Here is a 26,520-nt window from a genome sequence, read left to right as displayed (position 1 = left end):
TCTTGGCAGAGTCCAATGGTTCTCAAACTTGTGAACGCACCAGAATTATCTAGAGGGCTTGTCAGAACACGGCCTACCGGGCCCCACCCCCGAGTTTTGGATTCAGTAGGTCTGAGATGGGACTGAGAATATTTATTTCTAATAAGAGCCAGATGAGGCTGATGCTGCAACTGAAGCAGCCGTTCTGTGGACCATGCTCTGAGCAGCGGCAGTGAAGGGAGCCTGCCAGACGCAGTTCAGCTCAGAGGACTCAAGAGGCGTTTCTTAAGACTGTTCGTGAGATGTTCCAGGGCAGAAAGGGTTAAGGGAGAGAGGACCCTCGTGCGGTTTAGACTGCATTCTGGCTTCCTGCTTACTGACTGCAGTCAGTCAAGTTACCCCACAACAAACCCCCTGAAACTGCTGCAGGGGTGATGGGCACAGCTGGGTGGTGCGAGTCTGTATTCATTAGGAGGTCATCCACACTGCATGTCTCCCACGGGTCTGACGCAGAACGATTTGTTCCGACCAACCTGATACTCCTCGGGGCTCGCCCACCTGCGAAGTCTGCAACTGAAGACACTGAAATCCCTCATGCATTTCTCACGGGTCTCCGAACAGTCTTCAAAGTGCTGATGCACACGTCCATGGAGTGGCCACACAGATACACACACGTGTCCCGAGTGTCTTGAAGCTTCTTAACAGCATGCATGCTGAGTGCTTATTATCTGCCAATAATAACAACACTCATGATTAGAAACAAGTTACTCATAATTATAGCCTGCATCGGGGGCAAATTAATGAATCTGAGCCCAAGAAACCTTTGTTTCCAAAATGCAATTTTTTCCCAGCTTTATGGAGATACGATTGACTAATAAAATTGTATAAACTTGAAGTACACAACATGATGATTTGATACACATATATATTGTGAAAACACTACCACAATAATGTCAGTGAACACACCTATCACCTCACACAGTTACTACTCTGTGTATGTGAGTATCTTTCAAGGACATTCGGGACTTCCGGCCAAGATGGCACCATGGATGCACCATACCTCCACGTACAACCACGATTGGAACAACAACAATTTAGAGGCAGAATAACACCTAGAACTGACAGAAAATTTATCTGAATGGAAGTCAGACAGCCAAGAAGTTGAAATAGACCTATTCATCCAGACCGGTAAGAGGGGCAGAAACGAGCAGCCGGGCGCGGGTCGCACCACGGAGAACAGGGAGAATTGGGCGCATAAGGCAACCGGGAGCGCGTAAGGCATCCGGGGCGCGCAGGATTGCAGCGGGTGGACCCTGAGTACGCAAGCAGCAGCTGGCAGACCCAGTGAGGCGGTGATTGTGGAGCAGGGCAGAGCAAGCAAGCCAGGGTCCCAGGGAAAGGACTAAGATCCCAGGAGAACGGAGTTACCGCCATTGTTCCCTCTCGACCCCGCCCTCACATATAATGTCACAATCGAGCAACTGGGGTGCCCAGCCCTGGTGAACACCTAAGGCTCCACCCCTCACCGTAACTGGAGCGACCAGACCAAAAAAAAAGAGAGAGAGAGAGAGAAGGCTCAAATAGAAGAACAAATCAGTGCCCCAGAACTCAACCTTTTGAGCGACCAAGAGATAGCTAACCTATCAGATGCACAGTTCAAAACACTGGTGATCAGGAACCTCACAGAATTGGTTGATTTTGGTCGCAAATTAGATGAAAAAATGTAGGTTACCATAAAAGAAATTAAGGAAAATGCACAGGGAACTAATAGTGATGGGAAGGAAACTGGAACTCAAAACAATAGAGTGGACCAGAAGGAAGAAAGAAACAACCAAAAAGGAAAGAATGGAGAAATAAGAATTCAAGAAAACAAGGAAAGGCTTAGGAACCTCCAGAACATCTTTAAACATTCCAACATCCGAATTATAGGGGTACCAGAAGGGGAAGAGGAAGAGCAACAGATTGAAAATGTATTTAAACAAATAATAAAGAAGAACTTCCCCATTCTGGCAAAGGAAATAGACTTCCAGGAAGTCCAGGAAGCTCAGAGAGTCCCAAAGAAGTTGGACCCGAGAAGAAACACACCAAAGCACATCATAATTACGTTAGCCAAGGTAAAAAATGAAGGAGAGAATCCTAGAAGCAGCAAGAGATAAGGGGACAGTCACCTACAAAGGAGTTCCCATCAGACTGTCAGCTGATTTCTCAAAAGAGACCTTACAGGCAAGAAGGGGGCTGGAAAGAAGTATTCCAAGTCATGAAAGACAAGGACCTATATCCCAGATTACTCTATCCAGCAAAGCTTTCATTTAGAATGGAAGGGCAGATAAAGTGCTTCTCAGATAAGGTCAAGTTAAAAGAGTTCATCATCACCAAGCCCTTATTTTATGAAATGTTAAAGGGACTTATCTAAGAAAAGATTAAAAAAAAAACTTGTATAGTAAAAGGACAGCAAACTCACAATTATTAACAACCACACCTAAAGCAAAACCAAAAGAAACTAAGCAAATAACTAGAACAGGAACAGAACCACAGAAATGGAGATCACATGAAGGGTTACCAACAGGGGAGTGGGAGGAGAAGAGATGAGGAAAAGGTACAGAGAATAAGTAGCATAGATTGTAGGTAGAAAATAGACAGGGGGAGGGTAAGAATAGTATGAGAAATGTAGAAGCTAAAGAACTTATGACACATGGACATGAACTAAAGAGGGGGGAAGAGGGTGGGAGAGGGTGTACAGGGTGGAGGGGAGTGAAGGGGGAAATCGGACAACTGTAATAGCATAATCAATAAAATATATTTTTAAAAAAAGACATTCAAGATCTATTCTCTTTGCAAATTCCAGTATACAGCACTACGTTAACTATAATCACCATGCTATACATTGGGATTTTCGCCCTGGTGAAAGGAGCATTAGGAAATACAATATTTTCTTAAGGCAACTTTCCCTGTAATGAGATAGGGCAGAGACCAGCTGTAGTAGGGCTGATGAAGATTAAGATGGGCTCCTTAGAAAGCATCTTGAGACAGAACATACAAATCACCATGGAAACCAAGCCATGTTTTTATTGTATAATAGGTTTGCTAATTATACTAAAAAGGTAAGAAAGTCCACTGCCTAAAGGGAGATCGGGATGAGGATTAATGAGTAACGCAGCAAGAAAACGGAGAAATGGGGCAGCCGGGAGCGTCCAGCACTCCTTGACCTGCCAGGCAGGAATGATATGCACCCAGGGGTCTTGCTATCCTGCTGGATGGAGGGAAATGAGGACCAGCCATGTTCCCCAGCCTCTGTGCTGCCTCTCTGATGGTTACGGTACCCATGGAACCTCCCAGAGGGTGGGGGAGCAGACCGTGCTGCCAGCACCCCACCCCCAAGGTCAGTGTGGTCCTGTGGCACACACCTTCCAGGTAACAGGCTGGACCGGAACACAAAAACAAGGAGGATGTAAGCGCATCCTGGACACCTGCCCAAGGGAATTCTGCCCACGTTAGCTCACTGCATGCTGTACTAAAACCTTGCCTGGACAAAACTTAACATTTGCTGAACACCAATCATGTCTGAACACTGCACCCTTTTTTCAAATTCTAATAATCTCAAGCACAAAGGAATATGAAGAAAGGGACAGGACAGTATTCTAAGTAAACACAGGCTAGATTCAACATATAGATTTGCCACACTTCTTTCAGACCTTTTCATTTTTTAAACACAGCACTTCTAATATAATTTAAGTAACTTCTGAAACACCCCTAATGGGGTCCTTCCTTTCTTCTCTGTTTTTACTAATCTAAGTACCCATAAAAAATAACATTGTATTTTTAATTTTACATAATTGGTATCACATTACATTTAGATTCTGCCACTTCATGTTTTCACTGGACATTAAGTTTCCGGGAGCTGGGGACAGAGAAAGTACAGAACACTAACTGAGCTCAACCATGTGGCGGGGCTCACCCCCATGAACACAGGGCACTTGCAAGGAAGGGAGCGTGTACGATGCACACCCTTGGGACCGGAGACTTTCTGAGACCTAGAATGTGGCCAGTTGAAGGAATGTTCCCTGTAGGCCTGCAAAGTGTGCGGCGTCTGTGTTTCTGGGGTTCCTCTGTGTGTACCAGATCAAGCATGTAAGTAGTGCACATGTACTAATTAGTGTCTACGTAGTCTCATTTCTGAAGGGTTATGTCTTAAATTATAGAAACAAAACTTTAACTGTTATCAGTTACTTCGATCATCACAACTTTTCAAAAACGTGGATGATCTGACTCAGGGATGGAAACGGCTTCTAGGAGTATCTTCAACTGAAGAAATGTTTACCTACTGGGGCAAAAAAAAAAGTGGCAATTCAGCCCACATTTAAGTCCAGATCCATGAGGCTCTGGAATGGTAACTCTCAGCCTCTAGATAACTGTGCATATTCTAGCAAACAAAAACCAAACATCTGAATTGCATCCTGCCGCCATTCACTTGGCATTCTGGTGGACCTTGTCTGCTGATTTGGGATGGGTCCCCCATCCCTAAAAAATTTCCCCAGAGTGTACCACCTCCCATTGATGTCCCAGCAGGTACCAGGCCCTCCAGGCCTCCCCTTTACCCTCTCCCGCTGGTCAAAGCTCCCATCTGGTGGCCCAGTGATGGCAGGTTCATGAACTAGGAACCAAAGCCCAATTCACAATGCTTTCCCAGCTTTCATGTCTGCATTTCAACCCTGTTAGAACAGAGCCTGAAGTGGCAGATTCACCATGACAATTAACGTAGCTGAGAAATCAAGACCCCTCTCTTGCAAGGACCCCTTAGGCCCTGTACTTCACTCTATAATTTTGTTTTTCCAAAGAGGACTCCAAAAATCAAGGGAACCTCTGGCCACCCAGAACCTGGAACCATGCCTGCAGAAATGACACCTTTACCTAAGAGATTTTCTAGCCAAGTAGTCAGGTGCTGTAGGGGGGTTCACAGGTCATAATCTCGGGATTACAGCTTAGATCACAGACACAGACCTCTCCGTGCCCCACTTGTGCACCAGGCTGGGCGCCTCCCCCCACCCCATGGGACTCGCTGGCCTTGGTCAGCCCTGCTCCGCTGTGGCCTTCAAACCAAGGAAAGGCCACGGCTCCCAGCTCAGCAATTCGCCGGGGGCCCCACCCTGCTCCAGCTGTGTCCACTGGGTTCTTGGGGAAGGGCCAGCCCAAGCCAGATGATCTGACATGATGAAAAGGGAAATTCTCTGCATTCTTTCAGCAGAAGACATTTGCCAAATGCAATGCAGAGAAGAGAAGCAGGCTGGGGTTTTCTTGAGCAGCCAAATGCATCTTCACCCCTAATACAGTTCTCTAAGGGGAAAAGCTGGATCACATCTCAGTAAATCGAATTTCAGGGGGAGCTGGTGTCTGCTGTGGACAGAGCTGGGGGCCAGGGAAGGGGAGCCAAGGAAGGATGTGCGACGAAGCATCGAGATGCTCTCCCGGTGCACGAACTTCCAGTATTGGAAAAATGTCTTCCTATTCCCAGAAATGACCCAATGGAACAATCAGATTACATTATTTTCTCCAGTCATCAATGCACAGTGATGGCTTCAGATGGAAAGGGCCAAAACCCTGTTTTTAACTCTGTCCTAACTCTCCCATACTAACCGGTTACCCAAAGATTCTCACAAAGGTCCTCTTTCCCAGATGTTCATTTTCCTCTCTCACCAGCAACTAAGGAGGTTTGGTGGGAAACATGTCAGTCTGTCAGTCTGAACTTCCCAAGCCAGCTTCAGCTGGTCAGCTTCTACCAAGACACTTGAGGGGTGCCCAGAAGGCTGGCCAGAGCTGTCTTTCCCCATAGCAAGGGGGGCATCTACAGCTCTAGAATCACTTCCAAACATACCCTCTCAGGAAGCCTGTGCATTTTAGTTATTAGACGCATCGGAATATCTGGTCGTGCTGGCAGAACCAAATATTCCTTCAACACTCAGCTGGTCACCTCCTCCACGAAGCCTGTCTGATTGCCTCCCACCCTGAGGCTGAATCAAGCATCCACCTCCCAAACATCTCTGTAGAATATGTGATTTTTATATAATTGTCTACATCCATTCTATCTCCCTCACCGGTCTGGAGGCATAACATTTCCACCCTCCCCTGCTATGATTCTATCTCTACCACCCTTTAGAGTTCAAAAAGACCTCTGACTTACTTCCCACTTAATTGTTATGACTACGAGTTGCCATTTTATCCATCAAGGAGCTGAGACTTGGAAAGGCCGTCAGCACCTAGACCTACATCCAGATCCCGATTTCGAGTCTGGTGTCACTTTCCCCATTCCGGGGCTACAAGAAACAAGGCTTTGAGGGAATAAAGATCCTGGAAGGGCAAAAGCCCAGAACATAGCTTCTCTGCCCTCAAACATAAGGCTGGATGATAAATTATAGTCAGAGGTGCCAAAAATACACCACAACCACAAATCAAAATGCCCCCAGATGCCCAGCTGGGATTGCAAACGGCTGACACAGTCCGGGCAGGGACTCGGACCCACCTGTCGGGCCCACCTAACAGGCCCACTTTTTATTCAGAGCCAACAGGTTGCTACCACACAGGAACACAGGCCCAGAATGACTAATTTTATTTTTGTAGTTGGAAATCTGGACTTTTAATACAAAGTCTACAATATTTAAATGTCGGCAGCCAACCTAAAGCTTAAAAAAATACTTAGGGCCAAACAACTACATCGGCAAGCTGAACACAGCCTACATGCAGGCCACCGGTGTGCAAACGCTGGTGCAGGACCACCCCCTGGACATCGATCGATCCACGCGCATCGATTTAATGCAGCTCTAGCACCCCGCCCACCCACACGGCACCACCTTGCCATGTAGAAAATGGGGCGGGCCATCACATTTCCTAGTGTACAGTCTGCGTTGCTTTGATTGCTAGCTCCCTTGGAGAACTGGAATTTCGGAGGGTTCACACACAGAAATGGTGGCTTCAGCGTAAGGCCGCCACTTTGACTTGACTTTCTGCTCCTCCATAAAGCCTTTGTCCTCACAGGTCACAGCTGAGTAACAACCTCACGATTTTATTAACCACAGGCCATTCAGATCAGCCAGCCTCGCAGAAGGAGACTATCTTTTAAAATTTGTGTCTGATTTGGCATTTATTTTGTGTCCATGAATCTTTCAACTACTTTCACATAGGCTCCCTTTCGGATGGCTGTTCAAGTGCCCCACGGAACCTCACCTGACATGTGTACAACAGTGAACATGTCACAAATGAGAAACAGAGGAACGATGGACTCCAAACCTTCAACGCGCCCTCTCCTCACTGCCCCTCTGCAGGCACTTTCATCTTAGGCCAGCGGAAAGGCTGATCTCTCTCTCCCGCCGTTGCAATCATTATCAGCACCTGCCCCGCACCATGCCTCACTGAATCCTCACAGCAATCCTCTAAGGCAGGGCCTAATTTTGGTGTTGTAAGGAGAACAAGGCCCGGAGAAGGGAAAATACACTTAAGTAGCCAAGCTAGGATTTGAACCCAAATGAAAGCAATTCCGGGGTCCACACCCAATGATAGATACCAGCTGTATAACCTTCACGGGCCCTGTTAGAATCCCTATTGTACAGATGGAGAAAGTGGACAGAGAGATCCTAAAACGCCCTGAAAGTCACGCCCAGCTGGTTAAAAAAAAAAAAGCAGATTCGCAATTATATCAGGTCAACAATAGACCCAGTTCTAAATCCACTTCTAAATTTTAACACAGGCTTAGTTGAAATGAAAAAATGATGATAATAAGTGTAAGAAAAAAGTTTAACCCTGGCTCTGCTCTAATCCCTGCTAATCGCACCTTTAATTAAAAAACTAAAGGGGAAAAAAAGGTACACATGAGCTTACCCTGCTGGCTCTCCCCCTTCATTTGTAAGTCTGATTTCTCCTCTGTTTACATGTTTGCTCTTGTCTGCCAGCCTCTCCCCGCTCCATGTGTGGTCCATGGATCCACAACATCAGCAACATCTGCAACATCTGTGAGTTCCCCAGGAGTGTGGGATCTCAGGCTCCCTGAATCAGGATCTGCATGTTAACAAAGCCTCCAGGTGACTGGTGTAGACAGGGAACTGTGAGATGCACTGACATGACCCCAAGAAATCTCAAGTATCAGCTGTTTTGTGAAGAATTCTTATCTGTGTTCAAGACAACATTGGCTAGTGGGCACTGATTTTTACACACACTCTCTCTACCCAGAGACACAGCTGGCAACAAGAACAGCCTGAGGGGAACATGATGAAACGTCTCAGAATCCCCGTTTACAGGCTCGGGAGACTACTTTGGGGGACCCCAGATTACACCTGTGTCCTTAACTCCCCCTGTACCCAGTCATCTGTGTCATCTGCCGCAGTGACTCCGCCTCCTCATCCAAGATGCCCACTCACCCTGCTACCTGTGCTCTGGGTCTGTTTTTCAGAGATGAGGGGAAGGTGTCATGGTTTTCAAACAGTGCCTTGCTGAACAACAGGAGAAAAACTGATCTTTTGCTACATGGAAAAAAATGCACCCAAAAATGAAGTAATGAGGGAATAACAATGAACCTTAGGGGCTGTCCATAAAGCAAGCCTAGGATAGGATTGAGAACTTCCTTATAAAGCCAGATGGAGGTTCCTCGGTGGCTGAGCTGTGGGTGGTATGGGGCTGAGACCAGAACTGTGGAATCCTGGGTTATAAAAGGTCAGAACAGCTTCTGCCACTGGTCAAATCTTCCATGAGTCCTTGGGGGAGACACAGGGGAAGGGACCCTTGGCTAAAAGGAGGATGCAAGCCCGGGAAAGCCAGGAGCCTTCTCCAAAAGGCGATGCTTGGCTTTTCTTGGGGCTTGCGGGAATTTCATTATCCTGTGCACACTGTACAGATGGGAATTTAATAATTAATTAGGGAGGAGCTCACCCGAGAGCTCGTGCAGGGGGATTATGCAAAGCAACTGAGATGTGGCAAGGGGCTGAATATTTTATAGTGTGTTTAATTTGCAAACACTACCTACTCAGAAGGCTTAGGCAGGAAACCTATCATCATCATTATAATTATTACTCATGCAAAACTACTTGAATTTCCATCAGACCACCTTCCTTTCAACTGTTTTCACCAAACACTTCTCACAAAAAAGTAATTTTTTTAATGAAGGAAAAGAAAGTAACAAATGCAAAAGAGTATTAGAAATGAAAGGAACCCATGTTTGAATTAAAAAAAAAAAAACCTAGACACCGCCTTTGTGTAGCCTGCAATTCTTTTTAACATTCGAACAGCTTCCATTCTGATAATTTCCTCTCATGTGCATTCTATCAACTGAGCTCAGACCCCAAACCCCCAAAGAAACCAACCAATGCATTATTTCTTAGGCACTCTAAACATAGCGCATTAATTATGCCACCCACTGATTCTGAGTACCCCAACATTCTATCTATAAATTCTCCTCTGCTTAAATAAGCCAGAGCAGTTGCCTACTGCCTCCCAACAACAAAAAAAACCCTAACTGCTCTAAATTGTGTGGATAATAGGGGCTAGAGGAGTGCACGCCCAAGGCTTTCTAGTTAATTCCACCTGTCCCGCAACCAGCACAGGTGGAAAACTCAATCATCTACAACAGGGTCAGCAAACTTTTTCTGTAAGATGCCAAATAATAAATATTTTAGGCTTCGCGGCCTCACCGTCTCTGTTGCAACTTCTCAGCTCTCCCGCGGTGAAGGAAAGCAACCACAGACAATCTGTAAACAAAACAGACGTGAGCGTGGCTGTGTTCCAATCAGACATTTCCAAAAGCTGGTGGCGGGCCTTAATGGTCCGCTATGGCATTTTTTTAAGACTTTATGCAATTTTATTCTTTAAAAAACGACTGGGGGTGGGGGGGCTCTCTCTGACCCCGAGCACACGTAATATGCAGACCTACATATATTAGATCAAACCGGTGGTTCTCACGTTTGGCAACATCTGGAGACCAGGGTGAGTTTCCCAGGTATGTAAGTTGCACGCTGGAATGGCCTACCACACTTAGAAGGGCCCCAGTCCCACACCTGATTTTAACACTTGACTATCACTGTGTTGAAATTCTTAATACTTTTTCTGCAGGGGGCCCACATTTTCTTTCGCACTGGGCCTCACACATTAGCTTGGCAGGCGTGCCGGAGACACGGAAAACATCAAAGATTGCGACGCCTGGGGAGACGCTGTTTGGGCTTCGGCTTAGTGGGCAGAGCGGGGAGGCTGTTCAATATTCTGCAACTCACCAGACAGCACCCGCAAAACGGCCAAGAATTATCAAATCGTCAGTAGAGTGGTGCGCGCCCCCCATTACCTGCAGCTTCACTTACCCACCGTCAGCTGTGGCCTAAAAATATTAAATAAAAAAATCCCAGACACAAGCAATCCCTAAGTTCCCAACAGCGCCATTTTGAGGAGCGGGAAGAAATCACCCCAGACCTGCTCCCGCCGAGGCCGGCAGGACGCTGGCTTTTGGGAGCCGAACGGAGCGGCGCACGCTACGCACGTTCCCGCCAGGTGGCCCGTCCTGGCGCATGCGCGATTGCAGGGGTGAACCCGGTACCGCAGTGCCTGTGGTCACAGAACCCTTGTTTCACTTCGTAATGTCCTCTAATCGCAGAAGTGGGGCCTCTGGCCATTCGGAAACATCGGAGATTAGCCAGGCATGCTTCCTTTAAGTGACAAGGTATGTATACAAACCCCCCCCCCAAAAAAGAAAGAAAAACCACAGTGCATGTAGGGTTCCATACTGTCTATGATCGCAGGCACCCACTGGAGTTCTTGGAACATATGCCCCAGGATGAGGCGCTACTACTCTAGTGCCCAAGCTTTAAAAAAAAAACTGCGTTAAACCATGTAAAATTGTTGCTATTCTACCTTTTTGGACATGCAAGTAAAGTCATTTTGTACAGTGCCGCCTAATTGAACCAGGTTTTACATGTTTATGAGACATAAAAGTATTTACGGAGCAAGAAGAAAGTATCAATCTATGCATTTCTGATTTGTTTGCGTTTGCCGCAAATAGGCCTCTTTAAATCTACCCCGACTTCTGTCCCCGTGTATTTATTCATTTCCTGTTTATTTTCTTAAGAAGGAATACATGCGAATGCAGGACTTTTTGAGGTTCTGAAACATGCTCAGTAAAAGTGACTCTCCCACCCACCCTGCCCCTCATCCCTGTTCCCCTTCTTAGGACAATCCCAATTATCACTGCCCCGCTCAGGCACTTTGTAAAAAGGGGGCACTCTGTATACGGGGCTAGTCCATTTTCTTTAGGGTGTCCTTTATCTGCCTGCCTCAGACGTTCACCGATGATCCGCTGTGCATGGTCCAGCCCTTGCTTTGCTTCCCTTTCCTCCAGGGGCCCCCCGAGGGCGGGGAGGTGGCTGCTTTCCAAAGAAGGACTCCAAGTATTTCAGGGCCTTCTCCTCCCCCAATTCTGCCTCCTGTTTCCCCTCTCTTGAAGTCACACCTGAATAAAAAGTAGCATTGCATTTTCCATTTCCTGATTTCTCCCCCTCGGTGTGCTTTGTCACAGAATGCCTTATTGCTTTATTTCAAGTCTGCTGGGACCCAGCAACGGTCAAAGTTGTTGAACAGAGTAAAAAAGCACTTGAGCTACATTCAGGCCAAACCTCTATAGATAGATTTGGCCCTCATTTCTGTTCCAAAAAGAGCCGGAAAGAGACGGCCTGACATTGGAAGCTCAACTTCCCTGGTATTGATTTTGACTTGAAGCATGAAGGAGAGGCCGCCTCTCCCTATGCATGTGAGCGTGGGTATATAGGACCATGTAGGTGCTCGTAAATTATTAATACCACGTTTGAATTGAAAAGAGAAAAAGATGAGCGAAAGCAACCAGAAAAGCATAGGCAGGCAGAGAACACCAATTCAAAAGAATGATTAATTATTTAGAAGTATTTAACGACTATCTTAGTTCAAGGGCAACATTTCTCGTTCAGAGAAGTGAGAAGCTTGCAGGGAAAGTGTGGCTCTGGCCCCAGGCGGCAGCAGATGGATGTGGGAGAACCCCAAGGCCCTTGCCTCCTTCTTGACCCTTGAACTCCTGGGCCACCATACTTTGTCTCCTAGGAGGAAGGCTGTAGGCTCCAGGCTCCCTCAAGCCTCCAAGGAGGTGAGAATGAGATGCTCTTGAGGGTTGGTTGTCCTGGCAGCTTGATGTCAGAGGTGGCAATTCTGTGATGAAGAGAAGGCTGAGTTGCATTACTTCTGATGGGGTTACCTCCCCAGAGCACTGCTGTCCTTACACTCCAAGGTGACCCTGACTGGTGCAGAGGCTGGGTTGGCAGGACAGGGGGGTTCTTATTGTTGGGAGGAAATCCCTCCACCAGCTCTTCTAACTGAACCCTCCTGCCTCCCACTCCTGCTACCTTGTCCTCCAGGGCACGTTGGGTCCTTCCCAGTTCTTGCCACATCCCTGTCTAAGTGGATGGCTTGAGATGGTGCAAAGGGGTGAAGGATAAGGTAGGAGTAAAAGAACAGAAAATAAGCATTTGGAATGGTGGAATAGTCTCGATTTTAGATTCCCAGATTTGCTGTGCTACAAAAGTCTGTGAAGGGTTTTTTGTGTGTGTGGTAAAATACACATAATATAAAATAATATAAAATTTACCCTTTTAATCATTTTAAAGTGTACAGCTCAGTGGCATTAAATGCATTCATACTTTTGTGCAACCATCACCCTCAGCCATCTGTAGAACTTTCTCATCATCCTAAACTGAAAGTCGGTTCCCATTGAACACTAAGGCCACCCCCAGCCCTGGCATCCCCTCCTCCAGCCCTGGCAACCACCATTCTACTTTCTGTCTCTATGAATGTGACTTCTCTAGGTATCTCATGTAATTGGAATCATACAGTATGTGTCTTTTTGTGACTGGCTTATTTCACTTAGCATAATGTCCTCAAGGCCCATCTGTGTTGTAGCAAGTGTCAGAATCTCCTTCCTTTTCAAGGCTGAATAATATTCCATTATATATATACCACAATTTGCTGAGCCATTCATCCATCCATCCATGAATGCTTGGGTTGCTTCCACCTCTTGGCTATTGTCAATAATGCGAATGTGAACATGGGCGTACAGATATCTGTTCAAACTAGGTAGCTTTTTAAAACATATCTCTAAGTCTTACCTTGTGAGATTTTTATTTCACTAGCTCTGGAGTAAGTGCTGGGAACCTGTACTTTTAATAAGCATCCCCCTGATTCTAAAGTCAGACCAAGTTTGGGAGGTGAGGAACTACATGCCTGAGCAAATTGTGCTAATCTTAGGGAGTCCTCTTTTTAGTTCCTTTGTAATCCCTGATGATGACAGCAAAAACATCTTTCATTTTGTAAATGTCTGTTCCAGCAGTCTGAACATCTGATATTTTTCGTTTACAATAGGGAAACTGAGGCAGAGACACAACTCAAGCACCAGGATTCAAGCTCATTTCTCTGACTCCAAAGACCGTGCTGTTTGGCTCATGAACTGTCCTGCTCTCACTCCCCTAAGTCTGTGGCAGCTCTCCGGGGGACACAGGGCAACAGCAGCGTGATGGGATATGAATGAAAGGAGAGAAGAGTCTGCACCACACAGGGGTGGCTGGCCGCAGGTGCTGTCCGGGGTAGCTGTTTCTCCCTGTCCAGAAAGATGTCATCCACAGCTTGGAAACAGTGAGTACGACCCGTGTTCGGCTTTAACACCGTAGGTCAGCTTCCTACCATCTTTAATGCGAAGATGCAAGGAAGATGCAAGGAGACCTAGATGGGGTGGCTGCCTTTTGCTGCACTCCTGCCAATCGATTCAAAATCCTGTTCTTGGTATTTTATATGATTTAGCTTATTGAGTCCTCGCCGACTCTTCCAGGAAAGATCTTTCCACTTTACAAATATGAAAATGAGAGCGATGTTGTATGATTTGCCCGTGGTCACTCAGCTAAGGCCAGAGCCAAGGTTTAAAAGCAGATCCTCCCGGCCTGGCAGCGAGTGTCCTCTCTTCCTCACTCTTTGCTTCTCACTCCTCCTTCCCTACCTTCCATCTCCAAAAAAATTTAAGATCACAGCACTTGAAGATCAGTGCTCAGGAGAAAAAGAATGTTCTCCTTTTTTGGCACTCTGCTAAACTTCTCATCTTCTAGCCATTAATCGTTTTTGTGACTCTGAAGTTCCCAGAAAAGGGGCCATTGTCTGACCAAGCCTACTGTGTGTCTCTGAGCCCCTGCAATGCTTACTACCCGGTTGTTTCGTGAGACTCTACTGGGCACTTTCAGGGAACCACAATATGAGTCCATCACACTTTGATATTACAAATCGTGTCCAGGGCCCTCTGCAGGGCTGTATACATGTTTATCTCAATGAATGATTACTGACCAGATGAAGGAGTGAACGAATGAATGCATACTTCTCATATGTCTTGAGTGGACCTGTTTGCTGTGTTAGTCAGGGTTCGCCAGAGAAACAGAGCCAGTATTAGAGAGAGATTTATTTTAAGAAATTGGCTCACATGATTCTGGGGCTAACAAAAAAAAATTGTCGAGCAGGACAGCAGGCTGGAAAGTCAGACGGGGTTTCTATGTTTCAATATTGAGGCAGAGTTCCTTTTTCAAAAACCTCAGTCTTTGCTCTTAAGGGGCCTTCAACTGATTCGATGTGGCCCACCACGTCATCAATGATGATCTACTTTACTTAAAGCCAGCTGATTGTAATTGTTATCATATCTAAAAAATACCTCCACAGCAACATCTGGACTAATGTTTGACCAAACTGGGCACCATAACCTAATCAGGCTGATACATGAAACCACCCATCCCAAGCACATACTTCTCAAATTCAGAGACTTATAAAAATACAAGATACTATGAATATTACCAAAGGAGAAAAGAATAAGAATGTTACAGATTGACAACTGTTAATGATAAGATTACTATGAATTTATAATCCCAAAGTCTAGAGTCAGATGTTGTTACTATTTATATCCTACTTGCTTAGAGAAAATATTTGAGGAATCACAGTCAAGAGCAACAATCCAAAATAAATTGTCAAGAGAATTGGAGTTATTGAGCTTTGCCCTAGTGAGTAATAAAATTATATATATTTTATCTCCGCTAAATCATAGGATTTTAGAACTACAAAAGAACCTAATTTGGAGACTACTGTTTTATGTAAAAATAAATCCAGAACCAGAGAGAAAAGTTTACTGAAGGTCTTACCCTATTAAGCCATATGCCCTAGCCATTCTGCAACCAGATCACACAGTCAAATTAACCCAACCTAGAAAAGGAAAAGATTTTTTCTTCATTGAATTGGACTTATTGCAGAGGCCAGCTTCTGGGGATCATGGGATCTGGCCTTCACATGTTAATGAATCATTTTAGTTTTCAAAGACGTTGAAGGGTTACTTGGGAAGCATGGTGAGTGGAAGGGGGGCCATAGTGAATCAAAAAGAATGAGTATCCACCAATGAGCTCCTTACCAACGGGTCCAAATTTGAATACCACGGTAAGATCTTCAGAAACAGGTGTGACTCACTTACTTCCTGGGAAGCTCACTGGAATACTTAAAGGAAGCAAATGTCTCTCTGAGCTTCCCCACAATTCATAGACTGACAAAGCCCCCCAAAGCCCACCAGGAAAACAACCCACCAGCAGAGCTTGCTCTGAGGACATTGAGTGCACGTGGCCGGAAGTGACGCCCTCCATTCTTATTTCACCAGCGTTGCCAGCGCTGCAGAAAGTGGCAGGTGTAGGTGATCCTGGCTCAAGCTCAGCAGGAGAGGTGGGAAAAGGATGGTAAGGAAAACAGACAGCATGCTTAGCGGAAAATGCGTTGGTTTGGGGCTCAGGAGGGTGTGGATTGAGTCCTGACTCTACTCCGTGTTCATCACCTCAGCTAACACTTTGAATCTCGGTTCTCACCAGAATGGGAATAGTTACACCCACCTCATAGAGTGTTACGAGGACTGAGGAAACATCTATAACATTCATTCAATGTCCTGGTAGGGATGGTGCTCGGTAAATGATAACAAAACACAAACCAATCCTGCCCCCGTGGCACCAGCTTCTAAAAGGGCCTGGAGGGGGACCCCTCCCAGAAAGAGAAAAGAAAAGAACGGCCAAGAAGGGGTGGACACCCCAGCTCTCCTGTTTTCTTCTACAACTATGAGTCCAGACTTTAACCTCTTCCTTAGAAACATTGCACACTGGACAAGAGAGGAAGTAATGGAAATAGTAGCCTTGTACTGCATTAGACACCACTCCCACACACACCAACCCCTGCTTGTTTCTTCATGACTTTACTTTTTTAACTCTTGAATCCAGGTTAGCTATTGCCTGTTCCTATTTTTTTAAGGAAATTCAGGCCCTTTGCAGTAAAGGAAACAGGCATTCTCTGGCACTTTCTATTGGGAATGTCTCTCGATTGTCAGTAGAAAGCACGTACATTTGTTAATTTGCACCCTAAACACACCCCATGGCCTCATTTAACTCTGAGTGCTCATCTGTGTATTGCAACTGCCTATGCATGGTTCCAACTTAATCAAGTACTTAATGAGTAGCATTAATATTCATTGTCTTCTCCACAGGAGCTTATGCTCATCAAGGTAAATAGCTGCTGGCCTGCCGCCTGTGCAGCCTGTGGTGGAGCTGAGAATTGTCTGTTTCCATCTAGACAGTGGACTGTTTGTCCCCCCAAGGCGGGGAAACCCTCCTGGGTACTTTCCAAAGGCTTCATTTTAAAACGAGATGTTTCCACTTAACATCTCGTATGAAAATGCCAAGTTTCTTGGCATATTTTGAAAATGCCAAGCAACTTGGAAGAGCAGTAAGAAATCCATTATCTGTGTGATAGTCATTCCAAAATTCTTGTAGCATGCCTATTATGCGCCAGCAGGCACTGTACTAAGTACTGGGGATGCAGTGATGGCCCCAGGCAGCCCTGGTCCCGCCCTCCTGGCTGCTTACCGTGTAGTGGAAGAGGCCCACACTTATGGAAGGGTTACCCTCAAGGGCATAACTGCCAAGTGAGAGCAGTGTGAGAGCATGGGGTGTTAGGAGAGCTATTCCCGAAGGAGATGATGGAGCTGAGTGCAAAGGTGATTAAGGGAAAAAATCAGTCATTCACCAAATACGAGGACTGGAACGTACACTCACCCAACATCTAGTACAACTCTGTTTACAGATGAGGAAACTGAGGCCCAGCAGTGTCTCAGTTTGCCCAACCTCTTGCCCAAGGTCAGAACTAATTATAGAAACCAGCCATCCCAAAACTCAATCCCTTCCTGCTAAATCCCATGATTTTATTTATATCCCAGCAATAGATTCTCTCAGTACACTTGGCCAGTGAGATGCAGGCTATTACTGTGTTAAAACCACATCCCTCAAGACCACAAGCATCAATAACGATTGTGCTTTAATGCGGATGATGCCTTTTCATTTTGCAAATCCAAAGAGTTCCCATCATATCAAAATCCAAGACGGTTTGTTTTCTGTAAGAACGGGAAGGTCATAATACTGTCTAAAAAGTACTGGCACATCTACCCCTGCGCGACGCGATGCTGATTTGGGAGTGAGCCGCGTTGAAGCGGACTTCCTACCCCAGCTGGGGTTGCAGATTTGCAAGCGGCGTTTGGGTGGCTCTTTGCTGTTTCCCCGCTATAGTCTGTCTTTGGACTCCGGAAGCCTCTGGGGATTTATCACCGCTGAAGCGGCGTGGTGGTGTTCTTGCCAGTGTGTGCATGCGCTGCATGGTTAAACATGCTTTTGAAAAGCCCGTGAGAATCCACTTGCAGTCGGTATGTATGCATGCAAAAGTGCAGAGCGAGGACTGAAAAGAGTCGCAGCTGAGCACACCCTGACCGGAGGTTACCTCTGGGGAGCGGCTGCCACGGGGAGGGAATGTGATGTGGTCTTTTTGCTGTAGATACGCCCAAGTTGTGCGAAACCTTACGCAAGAACGTATTCCTGTGTTACACATTTCATACATATGTATGAATTTTTCAAAATAAGATTCTGAAACAAAAATAGCTTTGTCAGTAGAACAAAGGTGCGTCTCCCAGAGGGCAGCGGCGTTTCTCGCGGCTGTGACTGTCTACCGCAGAGACCTCACAGCAACTCCCTCTGGCCATCAAGGAATTGAGGGTGCAAAACGTGCTGTCTACGGCATCCCTGCGGGAGATTTGGAAAGTTGGGGACATCTCGGGGATGGCCACACTAGCCTGCACCCCCAACCCGTGCGTTTAGCGATGTCTTGACTTTTCACAGTGCGTACCCCTCATCGAGCCACCCAACGGGTGCTGGTGCGGGAGGGTGCGGCAGCGACGGGGCGGGGCGAGCGGAACTCTCACCCCCACTTTCTCCCCAACCCGCCCTCGCCCCCCGCCCACGCCTGGGCGCCGGCCCGCCCCCTCCCCTCCGCGCGCAAACGAACCTCTCGACGCCGCGCTCCGCGACTGCGGGCGGGGGGCCGGGCGAAGGAGGGGTGGCCCGAGCCACCCGATTCCCGACTCTGCAGTTGTCTCCCGAGCGCGGGCTGCGCCGCCCGAGCCGCTGGGCTGGGGACGCAATAGCTAGCCGTTCGCTCGCGGGCCGGCTCCTCCAGGCGCTCGCAAGCATGCAGCGGGGGAGCTGGCGGCACGTCCCGGGCCGCTGCTGATCCGGCCGGGGCGGCGGGAACCAGCGCCTGCCGAGCCCCTCCCTCGTTGCCCCGGGGCCGACGAGCGGCTCCCGGGCACCCCCTCTTCGCCTGCAGCCACGCCACGCCACCCCCCGCGGGCCGCAGGGGCTCATGCAGCCGCCAAGGTAAGCGCGGGCCAGAAGCGGGGTGGACCCGACTCCGACCTCCCGGGGGCGCCTCTGACATTTGCCGGGGCCACCGCACTGGTTGGGTCCTCCCTAGCCCCACGTCTCATCTTGCTCCCATCTTGCCCAGATTTGGAGCTTTGCTGCGCCTCGATCGCTTTTAGCTCTTGGCAGCAGTAAAGTTTTTGTGGTTTGGTATTTGCTCTTTTTTTCCTAAAAGTCTCTCCCCAGGCAGCCAGCAGCGCGCGTGGTTGGACAGTCCCGGCGAAGGTCTCCACTGTGTGCGGGCTGGGAGCTCCTTTCCTTTTTGCTTGACCCCCTCTTCCCGGTAGCCAGCGATGGAGCCGGTCACCCGGCTGTCCCGCGGAGAACCCCCGACTGGCCCGACTAGCTCGACTCCCTCCGGCGGTGCGTCGGTTTTTCTAAACCAGCTGCACAGGCACAAGACCAGTGCCTGCACCCGGGGGCGTCAGCTCAGAGCTAGGTCAGGGCTCAGGTCCCAGCGGTCCTTTGCTTGGGAACGCAGGTGTGCTGGAAAATGCAGGACTTTGCTTAAGTGCTAAAGGATAGGATTTCCAAGTGGCCCTGGTGTCCCTGAGTGGGTGGTTGGGGCCTGCAGGCCAGGCACAGGGATCACTGCGCGCCTAGCTCTCGCGGTGGCTCATCCCAGGGAACCAGCTGGGGCAGGGGGACAGGTGTATTTAGAGGGGTAGGCCCAGGTGGGGACGCTGGGATGCAATTCTTGATTGCATCCTGTTAATGTAATTGCATTGGATTTGCTCGGAGGTAGAATCAATTCCCTCAAATTGAGATTTTAATGGGGGCCTTCGAGCTGCTATTATGTAGTGTGGTTTCTGAAGGCGTTCGATTTTATTTATTTTATAAATAGGGTGTCTTGTGGACGAATTAGGGGAAATTGCGCCATCTAGAGGAAATGGTGAGCTGCGAATTCCTTTTAGGCTGCAAAGTTAGGTGTTCTCTACAATAGGTGTCTCTTGAGCCAGGTCGGGAGGCAGGAACAAGACTGCAAGGAAGACTAATTGCCTATGTTTCTACAGACCCGCTGAGCCCCAGAGTCTGAGCTCAACGGACAGAATTGCAGGTCGTGGTGAGTGGCACAGTCGTGCTGTCACCTCAAGGAGAGCCATCACCTTCTCCATCTGGCTTTAGGATCCTCCAGCAGAAATGTAACATAAAATGTTACCTGCTGGTCAGAGGGGGTGCCTGTTCTTTAGACATCTGGGGCAGAAATCTGGAAAGTCTGTGCACGAACCTTGCTCTTCTCCCGTGCATCACACAGATGAGTAATTTTTCAGGTGAATCCTGAGCCCTGATCCCTGAAAACAAAATTAGCTGTGCTCTGAAGGGCAGCTGAAGGAGAACTTGGCAAGGCTCTTACCAATCTGTGCAGGAACTGTGTGGTGTGACAAAAATGGCATGTTTACATCTACAAAGAAGAGGTTTCCCACTGTTCCACCACCATAGCAGGTGACAGGCAAGCCCCCCTCGTGAGGGACATGATCTCCAGTTAACAACAGGGCAGACTTTGCTGGATGGCAGGCGGAGTGGAGGAAGGCGCTGGGTGGGGCGCCCACACACCCAGGCATCCCCACATTCTCTGTGGCTGAGTTTTGCTGCCACCTTCCAGGCCAGATGGTGTTAGCAATGAGCTGAGTTCTCTCTGTCCGGAAAGGGGCCGCGGTTCCTCGTAGATTAGTGCCACGTTCTGCTTGTGGGGAAGACCCTGCCCCATGAGATCCTCGGAGGAGCTCCGGTGGTGGATCTGCTCCCATCCTTCCTTCCCAGGTGTCAGACAGGTGCTTCCTCTCTGGATAAACATGGAGAATGGTAGGTGGCCTGTGTCCCACCCCCAAGCTGTCTCTCCCATTTGCAGGTGTTTATTTAGTAACCAGATTTGTGACAAAGGAAAAAAAGGGTCTTGCAGTAACCTGGCTTCTCTGATCTTTGCCGAGAAACCTCTGTTTGCCTTCTCTCCTTCCAACCCTCCTCAAGACACAATTCACTGCCTCCCTAGTGTGTGTAATAATGCAGAATAAGGTGTCAAAAGCTCCTACTTAAATGGGTCTCCAAACACCCAGTGAGGGACCAAACACAGGAATTCTTAGATGAGGAAACACAAAAGAAAATGAATAGATACTGAGCATCCCTGACTATGGAGCAGGCAGTGTTCTGAGCCACGCTCCCAGTGCCTCTGCATGTGCTGGTATTCCCATTTCTCGGAAGAAGAAACTGACTCTCAGAGAGGCGAAGAAGTGCAGGCCAGGATCTGCGGAACTAAAGTGCTGTTTCCCCTACAGCCTTGCTACCAAATGAATTAAACTCAAGCACTTGCTTTTACACTGTGTGGTTCCCAAATCTGGTCACACCTCAGGAGGTACAATCACCGACCTCTCCAGAATTCTGCCATCCAGACAAAGTGAAACCGAGCCTAAACAAATGTATTATCAAAAACCAGTGCAGCCTCACAGGAATCTATTATGTTGGTGAAATGAAAAGGTACCACTCCTTAAAGATCATTGTTCTAGAACTTGACTTATAATCCCAAAGAGAAGTTCAAGTAACTTATAAGCTTCTGTGGTGTTCCTGGGGTTCTTTAGGAAATGGCTTTGCTTTTCAAACAACATCATTGCTTATTCATTCAGCAAACTGAACAATAAGTTCAACCTGAAGCAGGGAGGTCCAGGTTTTCCCACCTGTGTGGTATCCAGCCCTACTCCAATGACAGACGATTCTTTTTCCTTCTTTTGACCAAATGACAGCTCGGCATCGGCCTCCTTTCTCTCAGCTACGGAGCTGTGAAGGAGCGATCATCAGGGCAGTGGGGAAAACTAAGGACTGCCTCGCCCAAGGGTGCACACAAGGTCAGAGTCACCTGCCGACCTGACGAGGTTCCTGGTGGCATCCCCTCCTAGGTCCAGCCCTGCTCCTCATCCCTCAGTGCTGAGTTTGGCAGGCCATTCTGCCCTCAAACAGGGGATTCATGGGCATTAATATCGTTTTACATCAGTCAGTGGAGCTAAAATACTCCGATCCTTAGATTTCAACATCCTGATTTCAAAATGCTTCCCTCACGATCCTGAAGCACACCTGGTTTCGGAGCTTGGGTGTCTCAAGATCATATGGTGAGAGAAAGCCAGATGCCAGCCTCTTCCATGCTGTCAGGGTTTTACGTTGCTTTTATGTGTCTCTGTTGAGAGCATTTCGAGAAAGGATATCCCTGTGCTCCAAGTGCCTGATCTGTTCGTGAGCGTATGGATTCTGTTGGCAGCCTGGCTGACTTTGGACCTGGCAGGGGACACATTGCCCCTCTGAGCCGGGGCCCAGAGTTAGTGAGGGCAAAGCAAACCCAAGCCAAGATGCTGCCCAGGCCCTCCCTTCCAGGGTCCATGACCCATCTCTAGGGGCAGAAGCCCATCTAGCTTTGAACTTGAGGCGTGCCCTGAACAGCTTGTGGCCGGAAGGGACTGCAGTGAATTGATGCTATAGATAGGCTCACCCAGATGCCTTGGTGCATGGTACTCACCTGTCATTCAGAGACTTTTAAGTGCAGGTGAGTACTATATGAAAACTTGACCTAAATATACCATTTAGAATGCAAAAGAAAGAAAAAGAATTCTGTAACTATTTTAACTTACTAAGTTTGTAGGGAGATGAGAGAGATTATTCAGGGAGACTTATCTTAAAATGTATGTCTTTGTTTATTTCTGGAAGACAGTATAATTCTAAACATATTCCCATCTCTAACGCATGGTCTGCCATTGGACATACAAGGTGTAGTATGTGACTAACGACAGCAGCAGCGAAAGCTCTGAGTGAAGATGAGAAGCAGCATAGCAGTCTCCTCATGTATGAATGGAGACGTGTGCGCCCATCCCATAGTTGAGACGACCCTGCAGTTTCGTAGGAGACTTACTCTGCTAACAGGAGCTCACCAGAACTTGAGTATAACTAATAGTACACTTTGAACCCACCAGGAGTCAAGTTTACCTAAGAGTCCTTGGGGAATTCTGCCTATTTCCCCGCTGGTAGACACTGTCCTAATCCAAACAATGGTTCTTAACCATAATATAAAAGTAATATTGGCAACTACTCATCAACACTTTCTCTTTGCCAAGCATCTATACGAAGTGGTCTATTACTGTTTTCACTCATTTCATCCATACGAGAACCCCCTTGTATGATGAGCTAAAGTGTATCCCTGATTTACGGGCCCAGGTCTCGGCTCAGCCTGCGTGTTCTCGGCCAGCATGCTATGCTGCCCCTCAGTGTAGAAGTGAAGATACCCCTCGGCCTCCAACACATTTTGAAGAGGACACCGTGGAGGTAGAAGGGAAAGTCACGTAAATCTGGCACGTTTGTTCTTTCTGGATTGGCGCCCTTCCCCACCTCCCATCAACTGGGGATCTTCTTTCCTTCAGCTTTGCGTGAGCCATTCTAAACAACTTTGAACTTGATAAATAACTTGGTTATCTGTTCCTATTGCTAAACGTTTGTGGTATGTGTGCTTGGCACCAAACTGTTCATTAATCCAAATACTCCAGCCTTCTGCTGGTTGAGAGAGACACAGAGACTCCCTGGCAGTTCAAACACTTGCCTTTTGGTGCCTAAATGGTTCCAAGCTGGTTCTTCTCCCAAGAACTTAGTGGAATGGGGAGAGGTAAACACTAGGTTGTCTGTTCTCCATGACAAGAACCTGGTGCATCTTGGTACAGGTACCCAAAAGCTGCTTTAGAGCAAGAGGTTGCTAAATGTTTTTTACGGTGTGGTTTCAGATATGTAGAAGTATTGCTGGGGGTTATGACTGAAGAATTCATGCTGAGACTAAAGCACAAGATGTCACTCCTCAAATGACATTCCCCATTGTTCAGCGACATGCTCACTTGGCATATTCAAAAATGCTACAGATGAAGCTCCTCAGAGACAGAAGTCGGTGAGGCCAGTTAGGTACACAGCCAACACCAGTCCACAGGACGCCTGGACACATGGGGTCCCTCAAGCTAGAAGATCACCCCTCCAGGCGGCCAGGCCATGATTCTGTGCACTGGGAAGCTGCGGAGGTTGAGATAGGACAGGGCACCCAGGGGCCACAGAGCTGGAGGTGAAGTGACCCCATACCCCACATGTCTTTCTCCATGTCTACTGCCGTGTCAGGAAGTCTCCATCTCAGTGTTGGCAGGTAAGCAATTCAAAATGCTATCGCTCTCATCCCTGGCTTTGGAGGCAGGAGCATTTGCAAGCTTGTAGACTAGATAATAGATGTGCTCCAGAGTCTCAGACCAGATGCTCAAGAGGGAAGCAAGAAGAGGAGACTTTTGTGTATGAAACTCCCGTTAAACACTAGTTTATAATCCCAATAGGAAAAGATGGGAGAAGTACCAAAGGAGAAGATGCGGCTGCTTCAGAAGTTTACTGAGTAACTCCAAGGTCAAGAAGGAGAGGTGTGAAAAGATAGAGGGGGTGGGGCTTAAATGCAACCCCAGAAACTGTTAGAGGTCTCCAAGAGGGCTCCAACCTAGGCTGAGGCTGGGGGGAAGAGAGGGGACCCCTTGCCTTGTCCAGAACCAGTGCAGGAGCACGCTGATGGAGTAGGGATAGCAGAGGCAGAGAGAAGACCAAATATTCCCATGCCTGGGCAGGAGTTGAGCTCACTGGAGGTGGGGTGACAGTGGAGAGTCACCCAGACCTACTACCATGTCAGCCGGGTGACTTGTGGCCTATTACCTGCCTTCTGCAGTGGAATTTGGGATAAGTATGAGTTGTCTGACTTCCACATGGGAAGGGAGGGAATTAACATCTTTACATGGGAATTGAAGTCCTAGAGAGGACGTAGCCGGGTGAAGGCATTTGGCATCCCTCATCTGAACTGGTTTTTTTACATAAGTCTGCCTGTACATCCCCTTTGGCTGGTGAACTCAGTTCTTTGACTGCTTATGCCTTGCCATGATGGAAAGGTTCATAGGACTGTTTCACTGAGAAAGAAAATAAAGCAGGAAATACCCACTGGGGAGGGAGCAGGCAGAGCATTGCTAATAGTTTTTGGTAAAATGATAAGAACTAGATAGCTTGATGGATTGATTGGTTTTGTATCTGTCTATCCTGAGAACATCTGGAGGGGAGGAACCATGGGTAATTAAAGATGGTAGTGCTACCTAGTGGCCCAAATGAGCAACTGCCCTTCCACGCCAGCCCCGCACCCAAAGGCGTACACACCGGGCCCCTTGTCCACCAAGGGAACCCACCCATGTAGGAAGGGTCATTTTTAGTAGTCACTTTGGTGGAATATATACTAAAATATAATATCACTGAGCACTTTTCAAAGTCCCAATTAACAGCACAAAGCACAACACACTTTCTGGAAAAAAAAAAAAAAAACCGGGAAACCAAGCCAGTCCATGAGCATTCTTCGAGGAGGCAAAAACAGGCTTGGAGACCAGGGAGAAACCCAAGGGTGAATTCTGTTTAGACTTCCAGAATTCCTTCTGACAAAAGTCCACCCCCAGGGTCACTTACGATAGTAAGTTGTGCCAGAGCGTGGGGGAGATCGCCATGGATCGGAATTGTCTTTAGAGGCGGGAAACAAAAAAAAATAGAATAAACAGGTACTTTTCTGGATGAATAATTATAAACAGCGGGGATCCCCAGGGATCACTGGTGCTCCCAGACTTAGTGTAAATGTTCATATTTCATCTGGAGCAGAGAACACTCAGCTGGTTTCAGGCCTGTGGTTGAAACGGCGGCTCTACAGAGAGATGGCAAAACAAACGGTGATTAACAGCAGGCCAGGCTTAGGCCTCAGCGAGAGAATGTGTATTAGGCTTTTGCAGGGGCCAGCCTCACTTAATGCGTTTAGGGGAACGTAATCCAAATTACAAGAAAATGGACTCTGTCTCTCCTGTTTACAGCCACAAAAGGGATCCTGGGGGAGTCTTTGCAAAATGTTTGGTGGCTAACAGCCACGCGGGACCGAGTGTTCTAGAAGGTATCCACCATGAGGCCCAGGCTACGGTCTCAGGGAAGAGGCGTCAGCAATGGGACTACAGCAGGAGCTGGGTGTCTGAAGTCAGCTACACTTTAAGTTCCCATGAGCTTCTTTGGCAAATGACATGCCGAGTTCCAAAACCCAGCGTTTCAAGGATTTCTTATTCTCACAAAGAGTTGTCGACAAGCTGGCTGCTTTGGCCAGCATGGACAGGTTCCTCCAGGTCAACACAACCCCACGCTGCTCTAATGGGCCTGGATTTCTCTTGATAGTCTAAACTGTGCGAAAGCCAAATCTCCACTTTTTGTGGTGTCCAAATTCAGCCTCGCACATGGCTCCTCATGAGAAAAAGGCCCTTGGCGTTACCTTTTCCAAATTATCTGCTTCTGCTGTGAGAATTGCTTCCCCTCTCCAAATGACAGCCAATGAGTCCCTGGCAGGCATGCGGGGGCGCTCCTATGGCAGGTGCCCCTCCCAAATGGTATTATCGGCCTGCCCCTTACAGATGAAGAAACTGGGATATAGAGACCGGAGGTCTTGCTGTCAAAGGCCTGCTCTTGGGCAGGGCAGGGCAGGGCTGTTTCGGGTCTTGAAATCACACTGCCTCTCTGCTATGTTCCGGACCAGCAGATGAGGCGGCAGTGGTGGTGGTGCATTTACAGGTGGGCGTACGAATGGGTCCCTTCTCTCTCATCAGCGGTAGGCTTTAGGTTAACTTGTGAAAGGCAGACTCCAGCCGGTGGTGCTGAC

At 47.8% G+C, this 26,520-nt stretch overlaps 1 protein-coding gene and 1 long non-coding RNA gene across 6 annotated transcripts in view; one reads left to right on the top strand and one right to left on the bottom strand.

Moving 5' to 3' along the window:
* LOC123809711 overlaps window positions 1-18,520 on the bottom strand; it is a 106,529-nt gene extending 88,009 nt beyond the window's left edge. The window contains exons 1-3 of one of the 3 annotated variants that reach the window (XR_006784069.1): window positions 18,400-18,520; window positions 9,648-9,704; window positions 513-707 (exon numbers count right to left, since the gene is read on the bottom strand). This is a non-coding gene — a long non-coding RNA (uncharacterized LOC123809711). The remainder of the gene's footprint in view (window positions 1-512; window positions 708-9,647; window positions 9,705-18,399) is intronic. The other 2 variants (XR_006784068.1, XR_006784070.1) reach the window with 2 other exon arrangements.
* RGMA (repulsive guidance molecule BMP co-receptor a) overlaps window positions 18,041-26,520 on the top strand; it is a 28,499-nt gene continuing 20,019 nt past the window's right edge. Inside the window, exon 1 of one of the 3 annotated variants that reach the window (XM_045824968.1) lies at window positions 18,041-18,232. Coding sequence is in view for 1 of the 3 variants with exons in the window: in XM_045824967.1 (XP_045680923.1) it covers window positions 18,757-18,770 (14 nt within the window). In the remaining 2 variants the exon portion in view is untranslated. Of the gene's footprint in view, window positions 18,233-18,480; window positions 18,771-23,948; window positions 23,968-26,520 lie in introns of those variants that run through there. The other 2 variants (XM_045824967.1, XM_045824966.1) reach the window with 2 other exon arrangements.

This window comes from Phyllostomus hastatus, unplaced genomic scaffold (assembly GCF_019186645.2).
Source record: "Phyllostomus hastatus isolate PE091 unplaced genomic scaffold, TTU_PhHast_1.1 phas_scaffold_555, whole genome shotgun sequence".
Taxonomy (NCBI): Eukaryota; Metazoa; Chordata; class Mammalia; order Chiroptera; family Phyllostomidae; genus Phyllostomus; species Phyllostomus hastatus.
Note: the sequence above shows the minus strand (reverse complement) of the source record. Positions and strands in the feature narration are given on the sequence as shown.